Source organism: Pleuronectes platessa, chromosome 15, assembly GCF_947347685.1.
Source record: "Pleuronectes platessa chromosome 15, fPlePla1.1, whole genome shotgun sequence".
Lineage (NCBI taxonomy): Eukaryota > Metazoa > Chordata > Actinopteri > Pleuronectiformes > Pleuronectidae > Pleuronectes > Pleuronectes platessa.
This window is the reverse complement of record NC_070640.1, coordinates 984,644-1,005,420: the sequence shown is the minus strand read 5'-3', so window position 1 is coordinate 1,005,420 and position 20,777 is coordinate 984,644. Positions and strand designations below refer to the sequence as shown.

General features: G+C 46.9%; 1 protein-coding gene across 1 annotated transcript in view; it reads left to right on the top strand.

Moving 5' to 3' along the window:
- The window catches only part of LOC128457292 (glutamate receptor 1), a 33,783-nt gene that overhangs the window by 495 nt on the left and 12,511 nt on the right, over positions 1 to 20,777 (top strand). Inside the window, exons 2-12 of the mRNA XM_053441927.1 lie at positions 8,526 to 8,765; positions 14,526 to 14,710; positions 15,480 to 15,533; positions 15,906 to 16,043; positions 16,081 to 16,311; positions 17,210 to 17,314; positions 17,789 to 17,899; positions 18,164 to 18,370; positions 18,473 to 18,688; positions 19,263 to 19,322; positions 19,523 to 19,614. Of these exons, the coding sequence (XP_053297902.1) occupies positions 8,526 to 8,765; positions 14,526 to 14,710; positions 15,480 to 15,533; positions 15,906 to 16,043; positions 16,081 to 16,311; positions 17,210 to 17,314; positions 17,789 to 17,899; positions 18,164 to 18,370; positions 18,473 to 18,688; positions 19,263 to 19,322; positions 19,523 to 19,614 (1,639 nt within the window). The remainder of the gene's footprint in view (positions 1 to 8,525; positions 8,766 to 14,525; positions 14,711 to 15,479; positions 15,534 to 15,905; positions 16,044 to 16,080; positions 16,312 to 17,209; positions 17,315 to 17,788; positions 17,900 to 18,163; positions 18,371 to 18,472; positions 18,689 to 19,262; positions 19,323 to 19,522; positions 19,615 to 20,777) is intronic.

Below are 20,777 nucleotides of genomic sequence, written 5' to 3'. Positions count from 1 at the left end.
TGTGGTTCAGGGCACCGTGGACTTCACTGAGCGGAGCTGGGATTAAGGGAGAATAGAAGCTGTGAAGAGCCGACAGCAGCAGTAGCGGCCTCTGGCTCCAGGGAACGTTCAGAGTGAAGCAGCTTCAGGGAACAAAACGCTGACCTCGTTTCCTTCTGTATGAAACCACCACAGTTACCTGCCGCCCTCATCACACCTGTGTTCTGCTCTCTGCTGTCAAACTGGGTTCAGGTCCAGGCTGTTGACTGAAATCATCTGGAACTAATTCAGCTCATTAACACTTTTATCTCAATTCTCTTATTAGTAGAATATGAAACAGTAAATCTACACGTGAACAGATGATTATCAGAACAATATGAAGAGTAAGCCCCTGAGACGCCTGATTGGAGGAGCAGATCAAACGTGTCCACTAGGTGGCACTATGACTCAGACGCTATGAAAACACGTTTCCTTTGGGAGAAAAGAGGAAATCATTGTGGTTTATTTGGTTAGTCGGTCCATCCTGCTTATCCAGGTCACATTCAGATTTCATTCTTTGTTTGGTCTGATGGTGAAATTAATATTAAATAACATTCTGTGAGTTTTCAAATGAAACAAGGTGAGACAGGATGTTTGAAAACCGTCTCTGAGCTGCAGAAACTCCACCTTGACTCAAATGAGATGTTTGAATGTGTCCGTCTGAAGTCAGAGTTAATTACACTGAGACGCTTTAATGAATTTAAACTTCCTCCTCAGTGGAACGCAGAAGAGTCAGATCAGCTGCTCGGAGACGAGTCTGTGCGTACAGAGACGTTTGTTTTGATAGGGAGGGAGGGAGGTGTGGGGGGGGGGGTAGAGAGAGAGAGAGAGAGAGAGAGAGAGAGAGAGAGTATTTATCAGCCGTTCCACTTTTCATACGTCTTCACTGAGATTAATCTCATTTGCATCATTCCATGCGTCCGATGTTTCATTTTCCTTCCTCTGACTTTTCCTCTTTATATTTTTCAAACCCCAGAAACATGATGTGAATGTTTTTATGCAGATTCACTGACAGCTCGGTTGTTCTTCTGTTTTTCGTTACAGTTCATAAGACCCAGTTCACTCAGACACGTTTCTTCCATTTTGTAAAAACCAGATAACGTTGCTGCATCTTGAGAGGTCGGCAGGTCGTACAAGGCTCAAGCGGACAGTGGTGCTTCACGTGTTCTGCTCAGCTCCAGGTTGATAGTTGAGTGTTATGAGTGTGAATGTTCTCATGCTCCAGACGCTCAGAAGATAAAGACAGATCCTGGAACATCAGGAGTGTTTTCTTAAACAACAACGATAAGAACGACACGTGTAGGGGGCGTGGCCAACGAGCTGCTCAGTGGGTTAATGAGGTCACATGATGAGGAAACAGATCTTCAGTGTTCTCTGTCTTTACCTCAGACATTGAACTTTTGAACTTTTACAGTCACAGGAAACATGAATATGACGCTGAAGGAAAGAAACATCACACGTCTCCTGTAAATCAGACATTTTGAATTTGAACATTTTGTGACAGTTTGAATCTTTACATTTCTTCCCACATTCAAATCTGTCTTTGTGTGAATTTTAAATAGAAAGTGAGAGAAAGTGACGGCGCTGCTGCATACCACCGGGGGAGAGAGAGGGGGGGAGGGGGGGGGGGGTGTTGTCGCTGCAATAATAAACACAATCCTATTGTGAAGGAACGCAACTGGAGTCGGGCGCTTTGGCAAAACGACACGATGTCGCATTCACGCCAGAGAATCAGACTGAAACGAATGGAGGCGACTGAAAGGAAGAGAGGAGAGAGAGAGAGAGAGAGAGAGAGAGAGAGAGAGAGAGAGAGAGAGAGAGAGCATCTCCCTCTAATAGAGCATGTAAGAGGGATTTGAATGGAGCTCCAACCTGAGTCACCTCATGTTAACACAGAGTCAGGCTCTGCTGACAGCTTCACACACACAGACACACACCACACACGAGCACACCACACACACACACACACACACACCACACACAAACACATTACAAATCAGGTTTTATCATTTGAATCATTTAGGAAACTATGACAGGAAGGAACCAGTTTAAAGAAGGAAACAAAACAGACAAGACGATAAGAAACTACGTCTGTGATGAAAACACAGAAATGATGAGGACGTATGGAAACATTAGAAAAGCAATAAAAAGAAACAATGTATATTTACTCACTATTTACTTCTTATTCACTCCCTTTCTCTAATATTTATACAAAGTAACATTTATTTAGACATAAACATATCTAAATAAAATATATATATAATAGATAAAAGTGTCAGATTGCAATAATATGCAATGTAATGCAGTATAATATAATAAAATATAATATCATCTCTCTGTCTGGACGTTGTGACCCAGACTGTTGTCGTCCTCTCTGACACAAACCAGATGAAAGGACAGATTGTCTCCAGACCTCTGACTCTCTGGTTGAGGCCGACGTCTTTCACCTGGACTGCTTCTCTGGAAAGACGTGAATGAACCTGTCCTCACACGTCTTCATTTCCTGTGTCTTCTGTGGACGAGCTCGTGTGTAGAAAATAAAACGTGTTCTTTGAGAGACTGAAAGAGAACGAAGTGAAAACCCGGCACAAGCAGCCGAGGATTCAAAATGAAGACGGGTGAGATTTGTAAAACTACATCTACATCTTCATCAAAGTGTGACGCTGAGCAGCAGCTGAGAGGAAGAGGACATTTAAAGAGCTGAAGACGAGGGGAGGAGGAGGAGGAGGAGGAGGAGGAGGAGGAGGAGGGGGAGGAGGGGGGGGAGGGAAGGAGAGGAGGGAGGGAGGGGAAATTAAATGGTGTTTCTCCTCTGTCTCACTGCCAGGACTTCCCTTATCAGGAGGGGACAGACTGAGGCGACAGCAGGAATGGACACGACCCCCCCGCTCCCTGTAGTTTGTGTTATTTATTGTTTATTGGTGTAGAAAATAAAAAATAAAGTGTTGGAGAGATTGCTGCGGGAGAAAGAGAAGAGAGAGAGGGAGAGAGGGAGGGAGCTGGTGGGTTTCTGGTGACATCTCGCCCTTGAGGACTCACTTGTAGTTTCACGCTCAGTTGAACGTCTGAAATGTGAATTGAGGATAAAGTGCAGCCTTTAAAAAAATGTTGACCTGGAAAGACGTTTATCTTCAGAAACATAATTTACTGAATAATGACAAGGAGGAAGAGTCGGTGTTCAGATACCAGCAGCAGAGAAAAGGGGATTATTGGCAATTAATAATCCTAATCTCTCCGTTTCATGTCGGACAAACAGGAGCAAGATCAGATGTGTGTCTCTCTGTGTGTGTGTGTGTGTGTGTGTGTGTGTGTGTGTGTGTGTGTGTGTATGTGTGTGTCTCTCTGTGTGTGTGTCTGTGTGGCTGTGATGACAGTTGATGAAAAGAGAGGGAAACCATGGTTCAGTTTGATCCAGACCCAGAACTCCTCTTCTGGGTCTAGACCTCTTCTGCTCTGAGGAACCGTTCACACCTGATGTTCAGGTTCAGTCTGAACTGAAGCTCTGAACCAAACCAGGTGTGAACGAGTCCTCAGTCAGGTGATCAGTGTGTGAAGCTGAGGATCTGTGACCTGGTTATGGTTCTGTTAAAGCTGGTGGTCACGCCTCGTGGTCGACTGAGGACTCTGCTTCGCTCCGTCTTCTTCTCCTGCTGTAAAATAAACGCTGGGTGGGTTGTGCGGCTGATTTGTCGACTCTGGAGTGAATTGTGTGTAAATCTCTGTGGACGAGTGGAGTGTAAATGTAGACATGGAGGCAACAGAGACAACGTTCAGACAGATGGGATTTATATCTGCAACTGATGGGGAAGCTTCTGTGTGTGTGTGTGTGTGTGTGTGTGTGTGTGTGTGTGTCTGTGTGTTTGTGTGTGTGTGTGTGTGTCAGAGCTGCAATTCTCAGCAGGAGATTATTGCGATGCTGCCTGGAGGCAGCAGTTGCCTCAATGACTTTAAACACCATGTGAATGTGTGCTGCAGATTGGTGTGTGTGTGTGTGTCTGCTTGTGTGTGTCTGCGTGTGTGTGTGTGTCTGCGTGTGTGTGTCTGCGTGTGTGTGTCTGCGTGTGTGTGTGTGTGTGTGTGTGTGAACGGTGCATCACCCTGAGGAAAGCAGCCATTTAATCTATTATTCAGCAACTCTACTAAACACATTAATTAGAGCCTCAGGTTCAGACTCGCTGCCACTCAACTCTCTGGAGCTGGGATCTGTTCACCTGGAAATGAAACATCTCTGAGTCGTTGAGGGAGATTCTGTGTTTGTTGTTTTTCTGTGGACGTGTTGATGAGGTTTCTAACACGTGACGTGAAAGTGGAAGAACACAAACATCTCAGGATGAAGAAGAGGAGCCGGACACGTAGAAGACGAAGACGTCCACTTGGAAACACGAGGAGATTCCAGATCTTCTGGTGATGAGGGCAGAGCCGGTGTGGATGAGCTGTAAACAACAACACTGATCTTTCCACAGCAGAGTTTATACGTCAGGTCCCGCCTCCTGCTGCTCTACAGGCTCCGCCCCTGCTGCTCTACAGGCTCCGCCCCTCACCTGGATGTTCCCACATGTTCCTGTTTGAACGAGTCGGACCCGACAACCTGCTGCTGCTGCTCCACAGGACAAATTGACTCCGTAGAAAGCCTGGACACCATTTTGACATCACACTTCATGAGAGATGGTCCATAACGAGGTCATCAAGACGACCCAGATAAAGAAATGTCTGAGGAACCAGAGGCTCCGCCCTCTCCACTGTATCGTCTGTGACCTCTGACCTGTGGCTGTCAGCGATCACAAGCTTCAGGCTGAATCTTCAGCATCCGTCGCTTCACATGAAACAAACAGTGAACACAAGCGTCAGCGTCGAGCTGCAGCTCATTCTGTTCCTGACGGACGTCATTCTGAGGACGTGTTGGCAAAGTGACGGGAACACTGAGCGACAGAGAGAGACCTGATCATCGGAGGCGTGTCTCCACCGCAAAGAGCCACGGGTCCTCGTGGACCAAGGAGATGGAGGATTGTTAGACGTCCTGGTGATTACCCGCTGACACCCTGAATCCCCCCTGTCCTCTACTCTGTTCCCACAGCTCAGACAGACATGTGCTGTGGAGCGGACAGATGGACGGATGTGGTCTCAGCTGTGGGCCCCGTGGCGCCTGTCCTTGTCTCTGGGCTGTGTTTAAATAAAGCTCTGTCTAAAAGCCTCAGGTGGGGGGAGCAGAGGAGGAGGACTAGAGGAGGCTGAGTGGGGACAAGACGAGGTCAACACACATCAGTGATGAGCATTAACTGATTCATAATGATCCATTAGAGGCTGGTCACAGAGAAGGTTTGATTCAAAACGCATTGATCGTCTTTATTTAATTGTCTTTAAGAAGAAAAACGAGACAGAACAAGTTCAGTGTGAGGACGAGAAGCAGCTGCTGATCTGGAGCTTTCCATAAATCACAAGAGGCAGACGGAGATCTCAGTGGTTGAAGGACAAAGGTCAAGGTCGTTCAGTTCCTGTGGATGTTTTAGGAGAGAAGTATTTCACACCTGGAGAGAGAATGTGTTGTGATATCAAGGCTCCTCCCATTCTGAGGTCACACTCACACACCCTCCCAACCAATCCTGAGTCAGGGTCAGCTGTCAATCATATCATTTTTATATCATCAAAACACTAAACGTGAATCATGTTTGATGAAGCTGCAGTTGGTTTGTATATATGTAAGTTTAGCTTTATTTAGTCAAATCAATTATTTTGAATGAACAGTATTTAATGTTATCTTCTCTACACAGGCCGGTCTTCAGGTTTACAATGTTTTTAAAGTTTGGAACTTTTATTAAAACCTTAAAATGTGTTTGAGCCGTAAAAACCTTTTCACACAGATCGATCAGAAAGAGAAGAAACCAGCTCCACCAGTGACCAGTTTAAACTGGACTGAGAGCAGCTCACTGGTCACAGACGGATTCATGTGTTAATAACTTCATTAGAAATCTCTTCATGGGATCATCTGGTGTTGTGCGTCCGATCTCGACCTGAACACAAATAACCACAAAGAGTCTTGAGCTCAAAGCGTCTGTCGTCTCTGCGCCGTCCAGACGTCTGTGATCCGGCCTGACGTCCCAGTGGGACAGCAGCGCTAATGCTAGGAGACAGATACCTCGTTAGCATGATGGCGTCCGCCTGAGGGCTAACGTCTATTGTTAGCATGATAGCATGGCCCCAGAGGGAGCGGTTATTTCCAGTGCCAGCCTGCTCAGGGGAATGGGCTTGTTGTTAGCATGCTAGTGTTAGCCACAGGGATCTGCAGCTGCAACAAGGACACTGAGACAAACATGAGGCTCATCTCATTGAGATTCATCCACTGTCCTGAACTAACGGTTTGATTTACTTTATTTTCTATTTGACTTCTTCATCTAATATCAGTATTTGTATGTGACGGCTGTAATAATTCTTCAACATCCTGGTCTTTTCTCTGTTCGATGACTCATCCACTCAGGGGCGTGTCCTCATTCTGTGTCCAATCAGGAACTCACGCTCACCTCATCAGTTAAAGTCCTGGACAACAGAGAGCAGTCCTCAGGACCTCATGTTGAGCTGCTGTTACAGGCGACGAGCCCCAGGGGGCGCTGACACATCCACAGCCACTCGCTGCTGTAAACTAACGATTAACTTCCATCAAAGTTTCCTCCACAGCTTCGTGTTTGTAGCAGACACACGTAGATATGAAGCCTGACGTCTGTTTCACTGTGAGACTGAACTGTGGCTCCGACCCAACGTATCCCAGGATGCATTGTGCTTTACTAACAAGTCGTGTTTTAAAAGAGTAACAGAGAGATGCTTGAGAATCAGACATCCACTCAACCAATCAGGGTTGTGAGGCAACAGCAATATGACAGCTCAGGTCTCATCTGCTAACATGGGGGGGGGGGGGGGGGGGGGGTTATGACCTGTGCTGCACCCAGCCTCCAGGGGGCGATCAAGACACTTCACTTCACTTTGGGAGTTTTCATGTCGTCAGAGAAATGTGAGTCAGTCACAGTTCACAGGAGGATGTGGCTGATTGACAGGTGTCTCGGCCTATCACATTCAGACTCTCTCCGTCTTCTGCTTTGTCCCGGGTGAGGCCACCGACACAGCGGACATGTTTTTATTTAATCTAAATCCCTGTTTGCTCAAAGGAGCATAAAACCAGACAGTGATTTACAGGAGGTGCCTCAGCAGCGAGTGTTATTTTGTCTTAAGACTTAATCCCGACTGTGAAGGAGCTCTGCTGGGAGTCATTTGATTAAAGTCATTGTGTGTTCAGGGTTTACTGTGTTGAGGCCTCGGTGAGGAGCAGGGAGTCGACCCATCAGCCACACAGCAGCAGGACGTCCTCCTGTCCTCCACCAGGATGAGACACTTCACCACTCTGAGGTTTTACCTTTCGTTGCTTTCAGAGGAAAAAGTAATGACGGATTGTTGGAGAAAATCAGATACTGGACGTGAACTTTATTTGACTCCTGGTTTGTTTGGTGACCTGGAGTTCAGAGCAGATCAAAACAAGTGGAGCTTGAAACAGAGGACATCAGTGAAAACAGACGGATGAAGGACAGAAGGTGGAAGACGAGCTGGGGGATGGAGGGATGAACACTGAAAGAGAGAGAGACAGGGAGGAGAAAAACTACACAAATAGAGATTTCACTTTTGTTTCTCTCCCGAAGGACGTTTGGTTCGGAGGAAGGAATCGAACTCGCGGGTCACTGGAAGATGCTGATGACAGTGAACAGACATTTCTCATGAAGAAGAAACAAAACACGACTCACGATTTATAAAATGTTGCTTTGAGTTTCTAACCAATAAAAACTTAAGAGAACATGTCAATAAAGAAAATGTTAATTGACAGCTTCAAAGAGTAAAGCTAAACCTGCTGGAGCGCCCCCTGGTGTCAGCACAGGTCAGGAACCCTCCTCCTCCATGTTAGCAGATGGATCATCTGTCAGTTCAGCTCCTTCTTCTCTCTGATGTTTGTTCAAGTTTCTGATCAGTTTGGTTTGAATCAGTTATTTGATGATATAGAAACAGGCTGAGACGTGATGATTGACAGCTGACACTGACTCAGGATTGGTTGAGAACGTGTGTGGGCGGGACCTCGATACCACCAATTACGTAATCACCATAAGATGAAGCCGTGTCGTCGTCTTTCTTTACATTTCGTGGTTTAACAAACTTTGACTTGGTCCATGTTGACTGGTGGGAGCTGAGCTGATGATTTCCAGCAGTTTTCTTCTTTTTCTTTCATCATTTGGTGTTTGAAGCCAAATTTGTCAACATTTCCTGGTTTCAGATTCTTACTAAAGGACTTTTCTCCAATTTACTTTTTTTTTATCAAAATCTTTTGGGTTCGGACAAAACAAGACGTTAGAGAACTTTTGCTCTGGCGACCTGTCCGTGCTCTAGATCAGATGATTCATTGAAAAACTGTTATAAAGATGAATCTGTTGTTTTAATAATCTTCTCTCTTCCTCCCTCTGTTTCTCCACCTGTCCCAGTCTGCTCCCAGTTCTCCAAGGGCGTGTACGCCATCATGGGTCTGTACGACCGGAAGACGGTCAACATGCTGATGTCCTTCTGCGGCTCCCTGCACGTCTGCTTCGTCACGCCCTCTTTCCCAGTTCAGACCAACAACCAGTTCGTCCTGCAGCTGCGTCCCCAGCTGCAGGAGCCGCTCATGGCTCTGCTGGAGCAGCTGGACTGGAGCAGGTTCGTCTACATGTACAGCTCCGACTCAGGTGAGGAACCTCAGCAGAGGAAGACGTCTGTGTAACAGATGCAAAGAACAGGACGAAGTCAGACGAGTCTCTGAATGTGTTGATGGTGTTTGTCAGGAAGGTCTCAGACCAGGTCTCCGTCTGCTGCTGCCTGTCAATCAAACACGTCTCTCAGTCGGCTGCAGCCTCGTCCTGCAGCCTGGGATCTGATGTCAGGCGTTTGATTGACAGTCGGTGGCTGACGCGGTCGGATCTGATCGCTTCTTACATCTGCCCAGGAAGCCTCGTGTCTATCTGCTGTGATAATACATCTAATGTTACTGATCCTCAACATCTGTGGAGGAGGTGTTTGCTGTTGGTCGGAGGCGGAGGAGGTTTCCAGAAACCAGGAGCTTGAAACGTAGGAACAGTCTCAGAGATAAGAGAAGAGAAGCTGATGCTACATGTGCTTTGATCTGACTTTGATTTTATACAAAACAACAACTTTCACAGAATGTTTGGAGATGGAATCAGTTTGTCTGAGTTGAGGAGGAAACCAGGAGACGGTCAATGTTTAACGGAGGATGTGAAGGAAGATATTTAAATTAAACACTAGAACTAGTTCAATACTCCTGTTTTATCCAATTTAACAAATTAACAAGTTCTCAGATTTAAATCCTGAAGGTCTTTTGATCTTAACCCTCAGGAACGACCCAGCAGCTGTCTCACCTCAGGATAAATCATAACTTTTGACTCAGGTTATAAGTTTCTTTGGCAGACGACATTTATGACTGGAGGAGAAATGGAAGAGATTGTGTTGTAAACAGTTCATTTAATAAAACAGCAGACACTGAGCTGAAACTCCAGATCTGAGATCAGTCCAGGGAATGAGCAGGAAGCTGGAGAGAGTGGAGGAGGTGAAGAGAGGGAGAGAGTCGAGTAGGTGAAGAGAGGGAGAGAGTGGAGGAGGTGAAGAGAGGGAGAGAGTGGAAGAGGTGAAGAGAGGGAGAGAGTGGAGGAGGTGAAGAGAGGGAGAGAGTCGAGGAGGTGAAGAGAGGGAGAGAGTCGAGGAGGTGAAGATAGGAATCACAAACAGGAAGAACATTCACTTTAATTCAGTTTCTGCATCTTCTCCATCATCTCCTCTTTCAGCCTTTTTGCTCTGTTTGTTATTTCTTCTCTTTCTTATCTGTCACCTCGTCTGCTTCCTCCTCCTCCTCTCCTTCTCTCCTCCTCTCCTCCTTTCCTCCTCTCCTCTTTTCCTCCTCTCCTCCTCTCCTCCTCTCCTCCTCACCTCCTCTCCTCCTCACCTCCTCTCCTCTTCTCCTCCTCTCCTCAGTGGTGAGGCTCGGATTTCTGTCTGGTTGCAGCAGACTCCCCAAAGCATTTGATAGTGTGTGTGTGTGTGTGTGTGTGTGTGTGTGTGTGTGTGTGTGTGTGTGTGTGTGTGTGTGTGTGTGTGTGTGTGTGTGGTGTGTGTGTGTGTATTGTCACTGCTAACAGATGACAATTTATTACATAACAAACATACAAGTCTGCTCTGCCCTTTATTATTCAACAAACACACACAAACACACACAAACACACACTCAGATAAAGAAGTTATCGATGCTGACTCATCCCATAATTATCGCTCTGTCTCGTTGCCATGGACACAGCCTCCACAGGCTCCTCCCCCTCCTGGTCATAGCTATAAGAGCTGTGTGGTTGTTTGGATGCCTTGTGGTTTTGAGTTTATATAAAGTATAGAACTGTGTGGGCAGTGAAGCATCCTCCTGAAACTGTCCAGAGAACCGAGGGAGCTCCCACTTCTCTGTCTTCTACACACGTGCCGCTGAGCAAGGCGTTGATCGAGGTTGTGGCTCAGTGAACTTTTCATTAATAGAAATAAATCAGTGGAGGACAGAGAGACGCACAGACAGCAGCTGCTGAGGAGATAAACCAGGGAGCGTCAACTCGCATGAGCAGAGATCCTGTGTAATTGAACATGAAACGGATTCAGTGTGTGGTTGCTGCTGCCGCGTCGCTAGGCTAATGTCTCGCTAAAACACACACAGACACACAAACACACACACAAACACACACACACGCGCTGTTATCCACGCTCCAACACACTCGTTACAAGCTGTGAAGAGAGACGGACAGTTTGTCTTTCTTCTTCTTCAGGTTCCAGAAACAGGAGGAAAACGTTCACAGTTTTATTTTTTTGTGTAACTCGACACTAGAGATGTTTTTATGTTTGTCTTGATTTCATCTCTTGAGTTTTTATGAGTTTGACTCGTTATAATAACTCGACTCAATTCAAAGTGTCTCTGAAGTGGAGTAAACAACGAATCCTTACGAGGACGAAAACAAGCGAAACCATCAGACTGATGAGACGAGTCCTGTGGTCCAGTGGGGACGCAGCTAATTGGCTTCTGGAAAGAAAACACTGTCAATGATCAAATGGGTTTAAAGCCGAGAAACTAGTCAAACACAGTTTATCAGATCTGAGGATTGAGGACATGTGTGGTGTCAAAAATTGTATATATCAGGAGTCCAGAGAATCCCCATGGTTCACCAGGGGCCAGGAGGGATGGTGGTTCTGGACCATCACCAGGGTTCCAGTGTGAGAGCTGCTTTCCAGAGACACCACATCTGAATTTGCGAGACTGAAAATAGAGATTATTTAAAAGTTGATCTCACTCAGGAGGTCGAGTTGATTTGGACTCAAAACAAAAGTCAAATATTGTTTCTCATGATTGAACCTCTCTGGTGAACTAGGACCTCTTTGGAAATGGTGGGAGTGTCAATCACTGGAGGAATCAAAGGGAAAGTTTGATTTTTCATTTAATCTCAAATCAAAGTGGTGGATTCACCAGGTGGTGGCGCAATATTAAAATGTACCGTCACCCAAGTTATTGCAACTCAACCTGAAGGGAATCGACTGCAGAAGTCTGAGCACAATGTCATGCTGCCCTGGATCGGCCCTGTACTGGTCCTGGACCGTTCCTGTACTGGTCCTGTACTGGTCCTGTACTGGTCCTGTACTGGTCCTGTGCTGCTGGTCCTGTGTCGGTCCATCAGTCCATGTTCCTCCTCCTCCCTTCATTCCTTTCTTTTCCTCTCCTCCTCCTTCTTCTCTAGTCCTCCTCTCCTCTCCTCTCGTAGAAACGACAAACATAAAGGATGTTTATGTAAATCCGATGAGCAGATTAGTGTCTATATTTATAAAACTGGTCTCTCTCCCTCTCTCTCTCTTCTTATCTCCCCCCCCCCTCTCTCTCTCTGTCTCTGGTGTACCTTCCTGTTTTTATCTTTCATCTCCTCTCTCTCGCTCTCGCTCTAATTGAATGTTGTAGGTTATCATTAACACTTGACTTTGTGTTGCTCAGTGTGTGTGGTTGTGCGTCACTGCAGCTGTAAACAGTGTCACTGTGTGGAGGCTAATGAGCAGTTTCCCATCGGACGATCAAACAGCAGCAAAGTTCCCTGAGAGTCTCTGCTCTGCACCGAGGGAACTAATCACTACATGGACACAATGTGGACATGATGCCATGAGTGTGGAGCGTCACTGTCCGGCTCCGCCTCCACTGTGCTCAGTCAACGGATCTGATGTGGATCATTTATCTCAGATTTAAAATATGTTAATGTGCATCAGAAACATGTTAAAGATTTTTCAATGCACCTCAGATTTTAGATTTCTTAGTTTCTAAATGACATGTGATGAAAACCAGAGTTAAAAGCTGGATTCAACATCACTGAGCTGTGGGTTCTGATCCCTGAGTCCAGAACACTTCAGTTCAAAGTGGGACCAGCTTGAGTCATTTACTGGTTGAGCTGGTTTCAGTCCTTCAGTCAACTCCAGCTTCACAGGTTCTCTTCTTCTGCTTTTCATCTCTTCGGATCCAGAACATTTATTATTACAGTTTAAATTGTTCATTCATAAAAAAGATGTCTACGTGATTCCAGAGTTAATGTTGATGTTTGACATTAACAGTTCATCACCGGGAGAGAGAGAGAGAGAGAGAGAGAGAGAGAGAGAGAGAGAGAGAATCTTTGAAGTCTCTTTTTCTACACGTGCCTCACTGGTCTTTGAAGTCTATCTGAATTTTGCTGACTTGTCGTTTGAGCATGGTGTGTGTGTGTGTGTGTGTTATTGTGTGTGTTATTGTGTGTGTGTGTGTGTGTGTGTCTCTCTGTGTGTGTCTGTCTGTGTACTATAAAATGCTGATGTGAGTTGACTCAGTTTTAAACCTCAGAACCTGTTAGTTTGTAGAAACTTGATCTTATGGATAATTTCTGTTTGTGTTTCAGTTATTACTTCTTCTTTAACATGATCAGCTGACGTGAGAAGAACTGGACTCAGACTGTGTCAGGGAGCTGATGTTTGTAAAGCTGTAAAACCTGATTACCCAGAATCCTCAGGTCACATGTTGAATCTTTGATCCTGTGTGAAAGTGCAGCAGCTGCAGGTTTGATCCTGAGTCCTCGTGTTCCTGTGTGAGGTCACATTTCTCTGCTTGAATAATGAATCACAGCCGAGGAGAGGAGAGGAGGAGAGGAGGAGAGGAGAGGAGGAGAGGAGGAGAGGAGGAGAGGAGGAGAGGAGGAGGAGAGGAGAGGAGAGGAGGAGAGGAGGAGAGGAGAGGAGAGGAGGAGGAGAGGAGAGTCCGGTTCGGCCTCATCACTGATACTTATCAGTTTCTCTTGTTTTCTATCGGGCCACTGAAACTAAGATAAAAACCCATGAGTGTGTGTGAAGCAGCTGTTTGAAGATTCACGAGGTCAAGTCCGGCCTGAGGCCGACAGCAAACATCACACGAGTCTGATTCCCCTGGAAAAAACACAACTTACACGTTCAGCCTCTTCAAACCCCCCCGACAGGAAACCACTCAGTGACGTCAGGAGCAGCGAGGCACGATCTGAATGTGCTGACTGTGTGTGTGTGTGTGTGTGTGTGTGTGTGTGTGTGTGTGTGTGTGTGTGTGTGTGTGTGTGTGTGTGTTGAGGTGTGGTTGGGTTTGAAGGTGTTTGAGTGGCAGCGGCACGGTGGTATAGTGGTTTGCTCTGTTTCTTCACAGTAAAGGAGGTTCCTGGTTCGAACCATAGACGACAAACAGAGACCTCTCAGAGCGTGAATGATTTTTTGTCTCATTATATTGGTCTGTGATCCACTGGTCCACTGGTCCACTGGTCCATCACTCCTGTGGTCCACTGGTCCACTGGTCCATCAGTCCTGTGGTTCACTGGTGCACTGGTCCATCAGTCCTGTGGTCCACTGGTCCACTGGTCCATCAGTCCTGTGGTCCACTGGTCCACTGGTCCATCAGTCCTGTGGTCCACTGGTCCACTGGTCCATCGGTCCATCCCAGTATCAGACGCCTCAACCCTCTAACGACTCGTCAGCTGATGTTGTGTTTTCTTGTAAAATCCTTCACTCGTTCAGTTCTTGTAGAAACAGCAGCTGATCCTGGAGTCCACACGTCTCAGGGACTTGTTGGACGCTGGGGACGGTTTGATGTCCTGTTAGAGAAGATGCAGCCTCTGAGGAGGCAGCGGTCCACACGACTGACCCAGAACCAGCATCAGCCTGAGGTCAGTCGTTGTGTACCACAGTTACATTGATTTAATCACATGGAGAACCAGGATGTCAGTTGGTCACGTGACACCACGTCACCTCCACTAGAATCCACCTGATCCCACAGAATCAATGTGATGTCTCATGACGTCCCTGAAGGAGGTGACACCTCCTCCTCAGCACGTTGACGTGGAGTCAGTTGATGCTGAAGCACTGACTCCTGGGTTCTTGGCTGGTCTCAGGTCTGTCGGTGCTGCAGACGATCCTGGACACGGCGGCGGAGCGGACCTGGCAGGTGACCTCCGTGAACCTGGACACGCTGACCGAGTCCGGCTTCATCAAGATGCTCACCGACCTGGAGCTGAAGAAGGACTTCAAGGTCATCGTGAACTGTGAGCTGCTGAGGCTCAACTCCATCCTCCAGCTGGTAACACACACACACACACACACACACACACACAGACACACACACACACACACACACACACACACACACACACACACACACACACACACACACACACTCACACACACACACACACACACACTTCACTTCAATGCAGCTCTTTCTCCTGTGAAGGATGTTTTAGAATCTGAGTGAATGAGGTTGATGAACAGTTTGTGAGCTGAGACCTTCGTCAGTGAAGCTCCTCTTCCTCCTGAGGAGTCGGGGGGGGGGGGGGGGGGGGGGGGGATCTGTGATGAAGCTGTGTTGGCTGCAGCTGAATTTGATTTCTCTTTAGCTTCGGCCTCCTCTTCCTCTTTTCCTCCTCCATCGTCCTTCCTCTTCTTTCTCCTCCTCTTCCTCTTTTCCTCCTCCATCGTCCTTCCTCTTCTCTCTCCTCCTCTTCCTCTTTTCCTCCTCCATCGTCCTTCCTCTTCTCTCTCCTCCTCTTCCTCTCTGGTGTCAGTTGACTCTTTTAAATCTGAGAGGATCCTTTTCTCTTTCTCTCCATCGCTTTCTGTTGATGAAGATGAGCAATTAATTCCTCAAAGAGAAACCGAGTCGTCCAATTAGCAGCTGTTTGAGAGGACACACACACACACACACACACACACACACACACACACACACACACACACACACACACACACACACACAAACAGACACAGTGTGATGAATCTGTAATGAATTATTTTCATCATCATCAGAAACATCAGTAAATGTGATTATCATATCGTTTCTTCTCTCTCAGATTTCTGCTCAGAAGAGGAACTTGAAGGATTACCACTTCATCCTGGCCAATCTGGTGAGTGTGTGTGTTTACAGGAAGTGAACCTGTGTGTGTGTGTGTGTGTGTGTGTGTGTGTGTGTGTGTGTGTCAGGGCTTCATGGACCTCACAGTGTGTGTTTGTGTGTCAGGGCTTCGTGGACCTCACAGTGTGTGTTTGTGTGTCAGGGCTTCGTGGACCTCACAGTGTGTGTTTGTGTGTCAGGGCTTCATGGACCTCACAGTGTGTGTTTGTGTGTCAGGGCTTCGTGGACCTCACAGTGTGTGTTTGTGTGTCAGGGCTTCGTGGACCTCACAGTGTGTGTTTGTGTGTCAGGGCTTCGTGGACCTCACAGTGTGTGTTTGTGTGTCAGGGCTTCGTGGACCTCACAGTGTGTGTTTGTGTGTCAGGGCTTCATGGACCTGAACGTCACAGAGTTCCAGAAGCTGGGGGCCAACGTGACGGGCTTCCAGCTGATGAACTGGTCCGACCCGGCCGTGGAGAAGCTGAACCAGGACTGGCTGAACTTCGACACCAAGGACCTGAAAGTGGCCCGACGGCCCCTCAAGGTACAGACACACACAGACACACACACACACAGACACACACTCGATGGTGACCCCCCCCCCCCCCCCCTCGTCTCCTCAGTACACCGGAGCTCTGACCTACGATGGAGTGAGCGCCATGGCGACGGCGTTCCAGAACCTGCGCCGGCAGCGGATCGACATCTCTCGCCGCGGCAACGCAGGGGAGTGTCTGGCCAACCCCCCCGCCCCCTGGGGCCAGGGCATCGACATCCAGAGGGCCCTGCAGCAGGTACACAACCACACACACGTCTACACAATCAACAGTAGCCATTACATTGGTGTGTGTGTTTGACATCATGTCACTGTGAAGGAACAAGTGACAAACAACAACAAACACACAACAGTTTGTTTTCCCACATTCATTAATGATTCTCATATTTCATATTCACACGGTTTCATGTCCCCCGGGCTGGAGCTCCTCGTGGACTGACCCAGATCAGTCAGCCTCCCTCGCACTCGGTGGCAGCTCCTCTGTTTCTCTTTTGAGATTCTCTGGCTTCTCAAGTTAGAGTTTGATCTGGAGCAGAAGCTGCTCGTTGAGACGTTTCTCTCGTCAATCACTTGACTTCTCTTGTTGTGGACTGGTCTCTGATCTGTGTGGGATGATGTTCCCTTTGGACCTGATCCAGCACCAGCACATGGAGACTGAGCCAGTTCTCAGACCTGTAGGATTTCAAGCAGTCTCATGGTTCAAATTGGCGCCGGGTAGCACCGACCATAAATCCTCTAGTGCCCTTAAAAGTACTGAGTTCAGTAACCAGCTTGGATCAACCATCGTTCAGAGCTCACTGGGACCAGTTTGACACGTCACTGGTACTGAACTAGATCCTCGTCATCTTCTGACGTTAAATCTCTAATAACAAACAAAATGCACCGTGACAATGAGCTATTATAATAATAACAAAAACAAGAATACATCTATTCTGAGTAACAGGGAAACAACAGCACCCCCATGAGGTCAAACTGGAAAACACGACGTCACGACATCACCAGAGAGTTGATAAACTGTTGAAGAGTAAAATGAAAAGAAGATTTTTATCGTTTCTGATGTGTGTGTGTGTGTGTGTGTGTGTGTGTGTGTGTGTGTGTGTGTGTGTGTGTGTGTGTGTGTGTGTGTGTGTGTGCAGGTGCGTCTCGAAGGTCTGACGGGTCACGTGCAGTTCGATGATCAGGGACATCGAACCAACTACACCGTGACCGTGATGGAGCTCGGCAGCAAAGGAGCCACGAAGGTGCTGCTTTCTGTTGTGAAATGGTTTTAATGGTTTTAATGGTTTTCTGTCCATCAGCTCGTTTCCCTGATGAGCTCCATCTCCTCTGAGTCGAGGTGCGATGATCAGTTCAATCACTTGTTCGGTCTCAGACCTGCAGACTCACAGGGTTCTGTTCCCTCCATCAGACACACGGAGCTTCTGTGTGATGATCGTTAATCTGACTCCATCGCTACACACTCGGGTTTCACATCCTGAAAAAGGGTTTGTGAAGATCTCACATAGAGTTTATTTGACAGTGATGAATTAACAGTTAAGTCCAGTCAGCAGCTTGTAGAGAAAACACCAGCCCACAGAATAAAGCTTCACATTAATGAGCATCAAGTAGCTGCAGGTGTGAAGAAACGCTTCACCTCCTCTGGAGCGCTGGGAGGAGGTGCTGAAGGAGGCGAGGAGCTAACAGCTGTGATGTAACGGGGGCTGTCCTGCGTTTAGATTGGCTACTGGAACGAGAGGAGGGGCTACGTGAACACCGCCATCTACAGGCCGGCGCCGGAGGAGGCCTACGGGCTGCAGAACAGAACCTACATCGTCACCACCATCCTGGTAAGAAGCTGCTCCTCCTCCAGATGTGTAGTGAATCTTTCATAACTGTCCTAACCTGCAGAAATCTGTAATTTGAATCACTTTGTTTGACTCAAACCTGGAACCAGTTTGATAATAAAAGAGAATAAACGAGGGACCAATGGTAGAATAAATAAAAAACTGAAATAAAAACCATGTCAGCAGTAAATTCAAAGATCAATAAAGAGACGAATGAGACGAGAGAGGACAAGCGTCCTGATGTCCTCAGCATGTGTCTCCGAACAGGAAGCTCCCTACATGATGCTGAAGAAGAACCACGAGCAGCTGGTAGGAAACGACAAGTTCGAAGGTTACTGTGCCGAGCTCGCCTCGGAGATCGCCAAGCACGTGGGCTTCACCTACCGCCTGCAGCTGGTGGGCGACGGCAAGTACGGCGCCAGAGACGGGATCACGAAGATGTGGAACGGCATGGTGGGAGAACTGGTGTACGGGGTGCGTGCTGGACTCTTCATTAGTCATTCTGCTGACGAGGTCGGGTGGAGCAGATACATGAACCTCACAGTGTCTCTCTCCCCCCCCCCCCCCCCCCTGCAGAAGGCCGACGTGGCCGTGGCCCCGCTCACCATCACTCTGGTGCGAGAGCAGGTGATCGACTTCACCAAGCCCTTCATGTCCCTGGGAATCTCCATCATGATCAAGAAGCCCACCAAGTCCAAACCAGGCGTGTTCTCCTTCCTGGACCCGCTGGCCTACGAGATCTGGATGTGCATCGTCTTCGCCTACATCGGAGTCAGCGTGGTGCTCTTCCTGGTGAGGGGGGGGGGGGGGGGGGGGCAGCGTGGTGACACAGAGGATATCTCATACGCTGTAATGACCTGTTTGTGAACAGATACAATAAGGTTTTAATGTTGTAAACACAACTATGTGAACGTTTATTTGTAGTATTTAAACAGCATCTTCATGAAAACATCCAAAGAAGAAGAAATCACATCCATAAAGTTTATTATGTTAGTTCAATATTCTTCTGTTTTACAAGCATCAGTTCTTTGTGTGGATTCGATGTCTTTATTAAGAAAGAAACAAATACAACAACAATATAAACATGAAGCTGAGAAACTGGGTTTGGATGAACCACTTTGACTTGTAATCGAGTATTTTTACTTTTATATAAGTGGAGGAACTGAGTATCTCCTCCCAGTAGTTTCTGTTGGGACCATCTCTCCTTCACAGTTCTTCCTACATTAACTCAAACATACTGGAATTAAAAGTGGGACGTGAAACTTTTATTTAGTTTCAGTCTTTTCTTTTATCTCCGGTTCTGATGCTGAACCTCTGGAGAACAAAAGACATCTTCTCAGGTTGTGTCCTGGTCTTTGTCTCTCAGGTGAGTCGGTTCAGTCCGTACGAGTGGAAGGGCGAGGACTCTGATGATGAAGATGAGACCGTCCCCTCCTCTTCGTCTCACCGAGCTCCGCCCACCTCCTCTGAACTCGCTCACTCTCCAGGTACCTCAGCGTTGTTGTCGTGTCTCCAGTCCCCTGGTTGCTGCCGGTTCCCTCGTGACACCACTCTGTTTTGTCAGGTTACTCTCAGAACCAGCACCAGCACCAGCACCAGAACCAGAACCAGCAGAAAGAGAAGGAGTCGCCTGAATACACCAACGACTTCGGGATCTTCAACTCCCTGTGGTTCTCTCTCGGGGCCTTCATGCAGCAGGGCTGCGACATCTCTCCCAGGTAACTGTTCCTCCTCAGTCCAGCACAGACCTGTGGTTCTGGTGCTTCGACACAAATTCACGTTTTTAAATCTTTTTATCTTTTTTACTTTGAGGCATCGAAACAAACTGAACATTTACATTTCATTCACAGAACATTCCAGGTTTTTCCCTGATTCCTAAACACAATAATTGTGCTCAGCTGTTTGCATGGTGGACGACAGATGCTCTGATGTCAACAGAGCGTGAACAGCTGCTTGTGTGTTTGTGTGTTTGTGTGTTTGTGTGTTTGTGTGTTTGTGCTGTTGAAATATCTTCACAAAGCCAAAAACCTGATGATATCCAAGTCTTTTGAAAATATTAAAAACTCTTTTAAGTTCTCCTTCTGTTTAGAAAGGCCACATGTCTCAGTCTCACAAGCTGTTGTCTGCTTTGCTGGACAAGTTGTTTGTTTACAAGAAACTCGAGCCGGCAACAACAACAAACAATTCTCCTGAATGAACACGAGCTGTGGGAAACAGGAAGTATCTTTAAAATCCTGAAAGAAAATACAAACGTTCTGTAAGGTGTTCGCTGTAACAGTCCTCCAACTGTACACACACACGTTATCATGACACACACACACACACACACAAACACGTTATCAGGACACACACACACACACAAACACGTTATCATGACACACACACACACAATCTGTGTGACGTGCTGCCGGGTCAGTTATATGTTACTGTAGTGTTCAGGCCTGAGGCTCTTTCTATTCTGGATGTGTGTTTGTGTGTGTCCATGTGTGTGTGTGTGTGTTAATATATGTATGAGTGTGTCACTGTGTTTGCATTTATGAATATTTCAGAAATCGTTTTCCTCATAACCTCATTAAAATAACTCTGCATTATACACTGTGATTAAGGTTGTGTGTGTGTGTGTGTGTGTGTGTGTGTGTGTGTGTGTGTGTGTGTGTGCCTGTGTGTGTGTGCTGCAGGTGAACAAAAGAACAGAATCTTTACCTTTCCTCTCATGGATTATGTCAATATGATTTTAATCTGTTAACATTTGCAGCAGGTGTGAGAACGTGTTCTGTTCATCTTCACGTTGATCATTTGAATTTGAGTTTTAATTTAAAACATTTAAATTTTCTAATGTTCTGTTCATCACGTCCCGAGCTGCAGCCGTCTTCCTTTGTCT